General features: G+C 38.3%; 2 protein-coding genes across 3 annotated transcripts in view; both read left to right on the forward strand.

Moving 5' to 3' along the window:
- Nucleotides 1-853, forward strand: part of LOC109581252 (uncharacterized) — a 5,084-nt gene extending 4,231 nt beyond the window's left edge. Inside the window, exon 5 of the mRNA XM_019995215.1 lies at nucleotides 12-853. Within this exon, the coding sequence (XP_019850774.1) occupies nucleotides 12-853 (842 nt within the window). The remainder of the gene's footprint in view (nucleotides 1-11) is intronic.
- A 1,246-nt stretch (nucleotides 854-2,099) lies between these two features.
- LOC100633719 (HYDIN, axonemal central pair apparatus protein) overlaps nucleotides 2,100-11,707 on the forward strand; it is a 39,164-nt gene continuing 29,556 nt past the window's right edge. For both annotated transcript variants that reach the window (XM_019995197.1, XM_019995198.1), the window contains exons 1-16: nucleotides 2,100-2,230; nucleotides 2,327-2,427; nucleotides 2,486-2,624; nucleotides 2,720-2,761; nucleotides 3,115-3,384; nucleotides 3,531-3,634; nucleotides 3,778-3,967; nucleotides 4,103-4,201; nucleotides 7,538-7,644; nucleotides 7,906-8,056; nucleotides 8,188-8,328; nucleotides 8,459-8,587; nucleotides 8,777-9,508; nucleotides 9,659-9,868; nucleotides 10,401-10,532; nucleotides 10,615-10,698. In XM_019995197.1, coding sequence (XP_019850756.1) covers nucleotides 2,126-2,230; nucleotides 2,327-2,427; nucleotides 2,486-2,624; nucleotides 2,720-2,761; nucleotides 3,115-3,384; nucleotides 3,531-3,634; nucleotides 3,778-3,967; nucleotides 4,103-4,201; nucleotides 7,538-7,644; nucleotides 7,906-8,056; nucleotides 8,188-8,328; nucleotides 8,459-8,587; nucleotides 8,777-9,508; nucleotides 9,659-9,868; nucleotides 10,401-10,532; nucleotides 10,615-10,698 — 2,736 coding nt within the window. In that variant the 5' untranslated portion in view covers nucleotides 2,100-2,125. The remainder of the gene's footprint in view (nucleotides 2,231-2,326; nucleotides 2,428-2,485; nucleotides 2,625-2,719; nucleotides 2,762-3,114; nucleotides 3,385-3,530; nucleotides 3,635-3,777; nucleotides 3,968-4,102; nucleotides 4,202-7,537; nucleotides 7,645-7,905; nucleotides 8,057-8,187; nucleotides 8,329-8,458; nucleotides 8,588-8,776; nucleotides 9,509-9,658; nucleotides 9,869-10,400; nucleotides 10,533-10,614; nucleotides 10,699-11,707) is intronic.

Below are 11,707 nucleotides of genomic sequence, written 5' to 3' on the forward strand. Positions count from 1 at the left end.
ATTACCTACAGTAGAAACAGTAAACACACCATTGGTTGCTACGAATACAAATCTCTTCATTCCTGGACTGGAATGTAGGTTACTACCAAAGCTGTATCCATCACATGTTATTAACCCTAGCCTGGTTGTAACTGGATTGCCATTAAATACACCAGAAAGTGCTATTGAGCTCTTTGATATTCTAAAAACTGATAATAAACTGAAAGCATTGAGATTACATTTAACACCTGAAGCATTTAGTTGTATCTGGACTTTCAAAAATATGTGTACTAGTATGAAAGAAATGCTCCAACATAATCAAACATTAGAATGCCTTGAAATAAAAACAGATCCTCCGTTGCAGTTGTTTACCAGTACTTCTAACATTCTGCCACATATATTTCTTTCTTGTCTCATTGCTGGTCTTGAGAAGAATGAAACATTACAGCAGCTATATCTACCTATTCCGCTCTCTACTAGTTGTATGTATAATGAAGACAATGATGTAAAAACTCTTTTTAGCCGTCTGTCTTGTAAGAAAAACCTTACTGAGCTTCAGTTAGAATTTCATGGACATAATCAAAAACACACCATCATTGAAACAGACAATGACACCATATTTCAGAATCATGTTCTACTGATGATTACTGATATTTTACTACCAAATAGAAGGATTGAGGTACTAAGCTTAAACATTCAATTTTTTGGTTCACCAAAGCATACATGGGAAGAATTTATTGATGCTATCCTCAACCATCCTTCACTTCAACATGTTGTTTTGAAGTTGCATTTTCAGAGTACTGAGTTGAAAGAGTTCCTCAGAGGGCTTGTAAAGGAACTTAAGGAAGGACCAGTAATAATTTGTGAAACTTAATATTTTCATTGCTTACTTATATTAAAATTTTTTGGTTGCTGCTTAGTAATACTTATTTTTGTAATGCTGGTAAATTACCGTTTTTTACCATATAAACGCCTGGTCCAAATAAACGCCTGTCACAAGTATATTCTAACTATAGATAATATGCATATTTGTACCAAAATTAATATCCCTACTACTTAGATGGCTCTAAAGTGCTTCTTAGTTAGACCCTGGTCTGGCTTTGGGTTCAATCCCGCCTGAATTTCTTTTTTTTCTTGCTGTTAAGAAATAAATGCCTGGGTGTCTAATCGGTAAAATATGGTACATAACACAAATGCCACAAAGGTATTATCAGGATTTTTTGGAGTCATGCATAAAAAATATTTGACAAACAAAAAGGTGCTGGGTCAGTAACGAGGTTTAGCCTATAGTTAGTCTTATTTCTAAGAAGTTTTTCATTTTTCATTGTATATTTTTTTTATTGTATATACTGTATCAAACATTAATACTGAAGTTAAGAATAATACAAATGATATAAACTAAATTATAGTAAGGATATGTGTACCACAGTTAAATAAACTCATTTATGTGCTTGCCACTTAATAAAGCTGGGTTCAGAATATTTTCTTGCAACTGAAAGTGTGGTATAGCACAATTTTTGTGACAGCCCCAAAGAATATTCTAAACCAGCTTCACAGCTAGGGCATATACATAAAGACAAACCTTTGATATAACAGATTCAAAGAAATTGAGTATCATAGTTTCTAATAATCCTCCCAGCAATGGAACACCATGAACACTCATTACAGTATGCTGCTGCAGTATAGTCCTAACGATAACAAACATAATTATATTATACCAGCATTTGCTCACTTTGATGGATCCTCTGGATGTACTTTGTATTACAGGACTTCACTCATCTTAAATAAACTTTGTAATGAGACCTACCAAGTGAATAGATTACATATACATATATTAACAAGAGTAGATAATTAGTTAGGGTAATTATAATTGTATCAAGATCAAACACCTAACACTTTATAGTCAGAGGAGAAGAATGAGACATTTCAAATAAATGAATTTTAAAGATTATTTAATGAAATTACTAACATTAATGGCAGAGATGGTAAGTGTCTTGCTAACAGTGTCACACTCAGACATTTCATGAATATACATCATGTCAATAAACCCTAATATGTACATGTACATGTATATTTATTATTTTATGATACTGTAGGGTTTCCATCAGTCCGGCAGGTTTCATTAACTAATAATTCTGAGGTACCAATGAGCTTTATACTGAGGGTCCCTGCTCATGGCAGCAAAGGGGAAGAGTTTATCATCAACCTAAACAAAGGAATCCTGCCACCCAGCCTCCACCAGAATATTACTGTAAGTTCATGTACATGTACATGTATAATCAATCATTGAATTTACCAGCACATAGTGTGCATGTACATGTATTTGATTGCATATTATTACAATTAGATAACATTCACTCCAGCTGAAGTAAAGGAGTACACTAGGTGCTTGGTACTTGATGTAGAAGAGGCTGGGAAGGAAGTATTCTCTCTACCCATACGAGCAAAGTTAGTGTCAATGTACAGTGTACATGTACATGTACACATGTATCTTATTTTCTTCCAGTTGTGTTGTACCTGATGTTATTCTCCATACCAAGTCATTACATTATGGTCGCTGCTTTGTGTCTCATCCATACACACTGAATGTACACCTGGAGAACACATCAGATACACTGCCAGTCAAATACAAGATGATTCAACAGGTAATGTACAATATACAGTATAGTACAGTATAATACAGTATGATACAGTATAGTACAGGCTATTATGCATGTACGTTAATTGTGTGTTTATGTAGGAATGTGATGCTGCCATTGAATGTTCAACGACAAAGCCTGAGGTAAATATTAATAGTATCATCATGTACATTGTACCTCTTGTACATTTACTATACACTCCACCCAGGGTTTCCCACAGGATTTTGGCATCTATAGTGCTAAATATTTTTTCTGGTACATGTATGTACTTGTGATTCTGATTTAGATTTTTTTATGAATTTTGAAGTTGCTCCAAATGCCATGCATTGTATTGTGTGATGCTTGTTAGTTCATGAAGCATGATACTGTTTACAGCTCACTGTACATGTAGCATGCTTTGTGGGAAGCCCTCCCCTTTCTCTTCCTCTCCCACTCTACCCCTCCTCTCACTCTCTCTCTCTCTCTTTCTCTCTCTTTCTCTCTCTCTCTCTCTCAGGCTATCATTGAGCCTCAAGAGACACTGACTCTTCCATTTACAATAAAAGCTAACGGAGTCGGTCCACTAGTCTCCACAGCATCCTTTCATATAGCAGGATCAACAGAGTCACCATTGAGACTAAAGCTACACTGCACTGGTGAGGGGCCAGTAGTCTCAGTATCACAGGAACACTTAGACTGGGGCCTCTCACCAGTACTGACCCCCATCAAGAAGACCCTACTCTTGTGCAACCAGTCAGAGATTGATGCTGAATTCCAGTCTTTTCTTGTAAGAAAACAATCAGAATTAAATATACATGTATATGTACATGTACATGTACATGCACATACACATGTACTTGTAGTCTTGTACATGTAAAACTTAAACTGTATTGTTATACATTTTACTTTTTTCTTCTTTCTTTTTTCTGTCAGATGAGAGAGAGCAGTGTTTTTACAGTTCATCCATTTGCTGGTGTAATTCCTGCTAGAAAGAAACTGTCACTCACTGTAACTGCAGAACTGGATGATGCCATTCAGTAAGCACCTACAGCGTACCTGCATGTACATGTACATGCATGTTTTTATACACACACATGTACAAATCCATGAAATTTACATGTGCTTCATCAATATGTACATACATGTACATTGTACATTGTATATCTCTTCCCTATAATAGGTTCACTGATAAATTAACCATAACAATAATTGGTGGTATTAGCTATACAGTCACACTGTCAGCTGAAGGTAAAGGGACTACTATAGTGAGTGCCCCATCAATGCACTCCTCAGTCAACATGGGGACACACTTTGCTTGCAGTCAAGTTAGGAAGCAATTCACATTAACTAACAGAGGGAGGAGGAGTCAGGTATGTACATGTACATGTATATATGTACATGTGTATAGTGTTTAAGATACACATGCATGTACATGTACAGTACATGTTTGTTTACGTGTAGCAAAATAAATGAATAATGTTAATGTTATATGTGACCTTGTATAGACTATATCATGGACCACTGAAGGCTTTTCAATGGCAAAATGGAAAAAAGCTGAAATTGAGCGACTCTCAAAAGACTACTCTGATGTAGGAGAAACAAAAGTATGCCCCTAACAACTAGCATACATGTACATTCATGAATTATTATTATTATTATTATTATTATTATTATTATTATTAACCAAAATACACCAAGTAGGACAGAATTAGTTTAGGAATAGAAATAGAGTTGGAAATAAAATAAAATAAAATAAATGTAATAGTAATTTGTTCATTTTAGTGCATAATAAGGTTAAGGGGGGAACTGTCAGCCATATTAATTGATCTCCATTTGGTACGTGTGCCCCTAAGACATAAGATTGTGGCTCTCAAAGTTGAGAAAGTTAGATGAGTCCTAATCCACCCTAATACCTGAGCATAGTTGGTGTTCCATTTAGAAGATAGTCTCTCAGCAATTCTCTTAACAAACACATTAGCTTCACGACCCAACAATCCATCTACTGAGCTACAAATTGGAGTAAACACAGCCCTTCTATCAGTACATGCTTCTAAATATTTCTTCTTCTTTTCTCTCTCAGCACCAGAAAGGATATCAATGGGGGACTGGTTACGATAAGACCGGGCGTCAGTGTCAATGACACGTATGTCGAACAACGCCTCGGCTTGAGGTACCCAAACCCCACGTACTGCCAAGTCTGCCACAAGGGCTGGAGAGTGAGAGCTGGCTTCCCGAACAACTGGTTCTCTGATAACTTGAGACCAAGCGAGAGCTGCCAAATCACCAAAGGAATCTCGAACCTCATTATGTCTTTGAGTGACAAGGCCTCCACACCTACAAGATAGGGCATGAGATAGATCAAAGGTAGCACTGCACCCATCACAAGTAGGCGGGATGCCTTGTAGCGGCTTCCTATATCTCAGAGCTAGTGAGTCTCTAAACTCCTGAGCCGAGAGATCAAAGTGATGCTTTGCAACTGGAGCAACAGTGAGCCATGATGACATTCTTTCACCCTTTGCTCTATTGACTGCTCTCTGTTGATCCAAAGTGAGTAGCGGTAGGAGCTCATTAAATAAACGATCAAATCCAGCAGCTTTCTCCTTAGTTATCTCCTCTTGAATTAAATGATAGCCAATATTAAACTCATCAATGTCAAATTCAATAATTCCTTTTAAAGCATCAACAATAGGAGAGGTGAGCCTCCTAGATGTTGTGTAGTTGGTAGTACTAGTAAGGGTAGGATCCTGTATATTGAGGCCACCAAGTCGGGCAGGGAGGGTTAAGAGTGAGCGTTCAGTGGGAGATATTTCACAACCGAAGATGGTAGGTATAAACCGCTGTGAAATGAGTTGCTCAAGAGGGATGAAGGATGATCCACAATCAGGAACCACTCTCTGCAGGTAAGCCCACTGACTCTGTACTGACCTTGTAAAAGCTGAGTAAGCAAGCTGTGGTTGTGTTTCAGCAATCACAGTCAGCTTCTCAACAATTGAAGTCCATTCATTAACACTACTAGTGACATAAGACAGAAGACCTTCCTGATCACCAACCACTCCTCCCAACAATCTGTGGCTAGTCACTATCCTAATACCATAAGTCTCAAACAAATCACGGGCAGATGAGAGATGGCCCTCATGAACAACCAGTACACACTTACTAGGCTCCGGATGATAACCATATGATGGGCCAATTTGGAGTAAGCGATCAAACCAGTCCTTTAGGTGTTGTAGTCTAGAGCAGGCAGAGGCATCATCAGCATACCATACATGTGTTCCTCCTGATGGACGACCTAGCCTTTCTATTAGAGGGATGGTGGCTACAGCATAGATGAACATGGAGAGTGGATCCCCCTGTGTCACACCTTCTTTGCTATACAAATAGACGTTAGAATCATTAATGACCAAAGGGATCCATCCTCTGTAAGTGTTAAATAGAAAAAGAGAGCAACTGGGCCACAAAATTCTAGAGTTCCATAGAACAGATTGACGATTGATATTATTAAAAGCGTTGGTTGCATCGATCATTAACACACCCCATCCATCTCTCCCTCCCTGCTCAAACAAATCATAAACTGTGTGAATAGCACCCTCAATCCCTGCTTTCATCCCACCACACAACTGTGAAGTTGAACAAATCTCATCTAACTCATACCTAGTTAACATACAGACAGTCTTACAGATAATCCTTCTGAGTGTCTCTCCAATCCCAATGGGTCTTATGCCGGGGCACTTGTCTAGGGCTATAAGACGACAGGCTACCAGGGCCCGAATGTCATCCCAGGGAGTGACTGTATTGGAGAGGCGGCGAATGAGGGATGCCACGGAGTCACGGAGTCTCTCACTATGTGCACCAAATCGTAACAACACATCTTGCCAGTGATTAGCATCAGTGCCACTGGGTCCTGCGCTTCCTTGAATACGAGAGGAAGTGAGATGAACATGAGATCCAGTGACTTCAAGAACTGAGCGAGGTGGAAGTGGATCAGCAGTCAGTAAAGTTGATAGAGGGGGAGACTGAGATTCTGGGTGCTTCCTCTTTAAAGCCTCTAAAACCGACATATTAGAAGACGTCCCATCACCATTCTTAACAATAGTAGGACTTTTAGAGGAGAGAACAGTCCCTTTATTACTATCAGATAACCAACGAACTGCTGCTCTGACCTTACCACATAACATTAGTCGAGAGAAGACAGACACAAAGTGATCTTCAGTCAATGGTGGAAGACGAGCTCTGACAGACTTATCATATCTGATGGCTTCATTGACGAGAGGATCAAACTCATCTTTGGACCACATTTCTAGTCGTCTGTCTAGGACCCTCCTAATATCAGAACCTTTTCTCACAGTGTGAATACGCTGCAGTATAACAGCGGAAAAAACCATAAGTCTCTCAGAAGGAAATGAACCATTTGCTAAATACAAAACTTCCTTAGATAGCTGATCCACATAATGCCGGCCGATAGATCCACCTGGTACATGATAGAGTTTACCCTTTAAGTGGGCAATGGACGACCAGCGACTGACCCACTCATTAGTAGTACCCATAGGGACCTCTGAACGGTCAAGAGAACTGCCATAGGCAGTCATTAGATAATTATCAATGTCTGGATCTGGCAAGTCATTCGAGGATGGCACTGATGGTGAAGTAGAAGACACACTTGTAGATGAGTTGACTGGACCAGGAAGGGAAGATGGCGGAGGTGGAATGACAGTGTGACTATTCTGAGGCGCGACAGGCACAGAGGTGAATTGAGACTGTCTTTGGGGGATAGTATTGTGACAGTTGTTGTCATCTTTAGCTCGACAGTTCAGGCAGGGCCTTTTGCTCTTGACACAGATGCAGCGAACACAACGAGCATTCACTCCATTACAAGAGCAACACGCCGCCATTTATTATTATTATTATTATTATTATTATTATTATTATTATTATTTATGTAGAGAGGTGATGGGATGCCAAAGAGACCAATGTTTCAGATATCACCTGATCAAGCTGTACTCTTACCTTACCAATCACAGAATGTTGTAATCACTGCTTACTCTGACATGTAAGAATTACATTTATATACTGTACTTTACCCTATGCACATGTCATGTACATGTACCTATTCTATTGACCTGTACTGTACATGAAATGAACATGCATGTACTGTACATGTACTCTACTGTATTGATTGTAATTGCTACTCTACTCTATTGTACCGTACTATACTAGATTCATTCACTGTGTTGTTTGACACACATTTTTATCTACTTAAAAAATTTTTCTGCTATCTTTTTATGTTTTCTCTCGCTCTCCATTTGTCCAGTGCTCAAGAAGTGAAGGAGCGGTTGCTGTGTCATGCTATCATTGGACGGAATCCTCACAAAGAGAGAATAATGACAGTTGACATTGTGTGCCTCTTCATTGCTCCTCTATTGGAATTCAGCACCAAAGAAGTGACATTTAGAATGGAACAGGTACAATGTACATGTACTGTATATGTACACATGTACTGTACATAGAGTAGAAAAGGAAAGGAAAATACTGTATAATATACAATAATAAGAGTGGAAAATATTTAATGTTAATTTTATTGTTAATTTTATAGGAGCCTGATAGTCTGCTAGAGAAGCATGTACATGACATGTTACTGAAGAATGTGTCTCCATTGCCTCTGACTGCTTTATTAAGCTGCAGCTATCCTTTCAGACTAAGCCTCTCTCAGGATGAACCATTCACTGCTAATCAGGTACTCTACCAATTTACTACTATACACTACATATACATGCATGTATGTGCAGTATTCTTACATGTACAGTACATATACATTCATTATTGCAGTAGTATTTTTATAAATGTTCATCCATTATTTTGTGTAGATGTTGTCGTTGGGATCAAGTGAAGAGGCTGTACTGTCTGTCCAGTATGATTCCTCTTATTGTGTTGATAGACAGTCCCGCAATGAGAGCCAGACAATAGAGATTGCCTACAAAGAACATCCTCAGAAGGTAGAGGAATCAATTACATGTACGCCTGGATCAATTAGCTAGATTTGAAATGTAGTAAAGATTTTGATTTTCCTTTTTTCTCCTAATCCTCTTTCTCCCTTAATTTTTTTTTCTTATTACACGTACACGTACATTGATATATACATGTATACACAAATGTACATGTATGATCATGTATTTTTATTTTAGGATTACATTAATCTACTAGCCGAGATCCATTTCCCTAATATTCATTTCAGTACCACTAAAGTTGACTTTGGGTGTGTACTAAACAACACTGAAGTGATGGAGGTGGTCCGCATGACAAACAACAGTCCACTGGTTGTTAACTATCGCTGGTACTTCCTTAAAGGGGCTCCAACCCGCAGGGACCCACTACATGATGATGAAGGTGTCGACATGCAAAGTGAAATAGAGACAGACTCCATCGAAGGCTCTAGCTCTAGTATTGACGAACAGCAGCAACCTGAAGGGGAGGGAGGAGCTGTCACACCTCCCATTAATGTCGTTGATGTAGAGGAGTCACCACGACCGTCAGAAGGAGAGAAAGAGGAAGATGAAAGATCGTTAAAGGGAGTGGATGTACATGTATCAAGGAAGCAACGAGAAAGCATTGGGTTTGAGTTGAGGGTTACTCCTGAGTTTCTAGCAGCAGAGAAGATATCAGTTCATGTGACAGCTCCAAGTGTGACTGAATCTCAGACCGAGGATATCAATAGAGTTGAAGGAGTGGGGGAGGATATAAGGGGGAATAGTGAAGTACCTGTTGTTATATCTCAGTCCTTGCCTCCTTCAGAACACAGTGAATCAACAGTAGAGGTTACTGAAGAGGAGGAGGAGGAGGAAGAAGAGGAGGAGGAGAGGGAACGTCAGCCATGGGAGATGGTAGGAGAACCTTTACAGCCAGTCAGCATTAGACAAGTGAGAGAGAATACAATATGTGCATGTGTACTATTGACTACAGTAGTATGTGTTTTAATAAGTAAAAATATATACATGCATATAAATGTACTGTATATGTCATGTACATGTATGTTAATTTTATTACATGTGTTTATTTTTTTGTCTCAGATATTTGATATTTTGCCATTATTTGGAGTACTTCAGCCAGGAGAGACTCAGGATGTTAAGATGAGCTTCTTTGGTCATACTGACGTGTCTACTGAAGTGAGGGCTGTATGTAAAGTGGAAGGAGGCCCAGTCTATGAACTGGTGCTGGCTGGTGAAGCTTCTGATATACAATATAGAATAAATAAAAAGAAAATACGTCTTGGAATTGTGGTAATTTTTATGAGACAGAGAGAGAGAGAGAGAGGGACAAAATAGGATGTTGTTGGTAATCCAATAAGGAATGCAGGGTTTCTCACAAAACATGTACATGCATGTACATGTACATGTAGCATGTATGTACATGTAAGTGAGCTAAACAGTGTGCTTCATGAATACATGACGTTTGGGGCTGCCTTAAAAATTTGTAAAAATCCAATTTTGATTGAAATTAGTTCAAACTTCCTACACAGCATAAAAACATGTACATGTGTATTTGTATCAGAAAAATTATAAAACTGGGAAATTTTCTCCTAGCCATTTTTCACGAAATTTGGCCAATGACCCTGATTTTGAAGTAACGGTAAAAATTCATTAAAAATCCAATTTTTAAAGAATCAGTTTAAACTTCCTGCACAACATAAGAACATGTACATGTACTATATGTGTATCAGGAAAAAATTATAAAAATGAAACATCCTCTCCTTATGATTTTATCAAAAAGTACCTTATACTATAGTTATTATGATATATATTTATTTCCTAGCCTTATGACAGTCTTTGCTGTGAGGAGATAACACTGAGCAATATTGGAAAAGTAGCACTTGATTTTAAGGTACTTGGAGCTGTTGATGGTGAGCAGTTGGAACCAGGACAATTCTCTGTATCACCAACACAAGTAAGCAGAAAAACAATTTACTTGTACATTTGTACATACATGTGCATATGATGTGACTATCATGTGGTGTACATGTGTCTAGGGCTGTGTCCAGCATTTGGAGGTCCAGACTATAAAGGTTAAGTTTTTTCCAGGAATACCTCAAGTGTTTCAGAAATCAATTCAAGTATGTACATATTACACATTCAGTAAGATTAGATTTACATGTACATGTACATGTACTCATGGCGGACGTGGCCTGTGCTATTTAGCTTGCTTAGCACACTTTGAGGCTCTTATGCATGACATTGTACAGTGTATGTTGCATATTAATTGCAAGGTGATGTGTAATTTCTTACATAATAACATTTAAAATGCAATGTGGAGTAGAATTTACATCACGAGAGTAGGATTTTTGTTGGTATGGATAGTCAGTCATTCAGAATCCTACTTGCTCCTTGTTTCCATTACTTTTTACCAATTAGTAGTAGCACATTGTGATATATTTAAAACTCTTTATTTGGTAAAACTCGAGAAACAAGGGATAGAGAGGGAGAGAGAACAGAAAGAACAATCGAATGGAAAAAGAGAGAGTGTATGACTGTGTGTGTGTGAGGAGCACGTGCTACAAAAACTATATAATAATAATGGTACATAAATAATAAGACATACATGTACATGTATAACCTTATTGCTATTCACAGTAACCACATAACATAAACATTAGAATAACTACAATAATACAACAATAAGAATAATACATATATACATACATTACACTACATTCCCCCACACTTAGTTAGAAACTAGTTAATAATACCTATCAGGAGGTCTACGATTCCTCACAGGATAACGACGCTCGGACTGATTAGGAGTGGAGGCAGTGGGAGGAATACTAGTAGGAGTAGGCCTATGATCGTCCACAGAGGGCGTGGTGTTAGCCTCATTATCTGTGGTAGATTCAGTTGTAACTTGAGGAGCATCTTCCTGAGATTCCTCTTCATTAGAATTGTCATCCAGACCATGTCGAATGAATGGAGCACTTGGTAGATGCTTCAGATGATCAATATGGCGTCTCCAATGAAGACCTTGATCTACTTCAACTTGGAAAGTTCAAGGGGCTAACTGTTTGATAATCTTTCCTTTAACCCATTGTGCTCCTGACCTAAAATTCTTTGCTAACACAGTATCTCCAA

The sequence above is a fragment of the Amphimedon queenslandica genome, unplaced genomic scaffold (genome assembly GCF_000090795.2).
Source record: "Amphimedon queenslandica unplaced genomic scaffold, v1.1 AMPQUscaffold_13452, whole genome shotgun sequence".
In the NCBI taxonomy this organism is placed as follows: Eukaryota; Metazoa; Porifera; class Demospongiae; order Haplosclerida; family Niphatidae; genus Amphimedon; species Amphimedon queenslandica.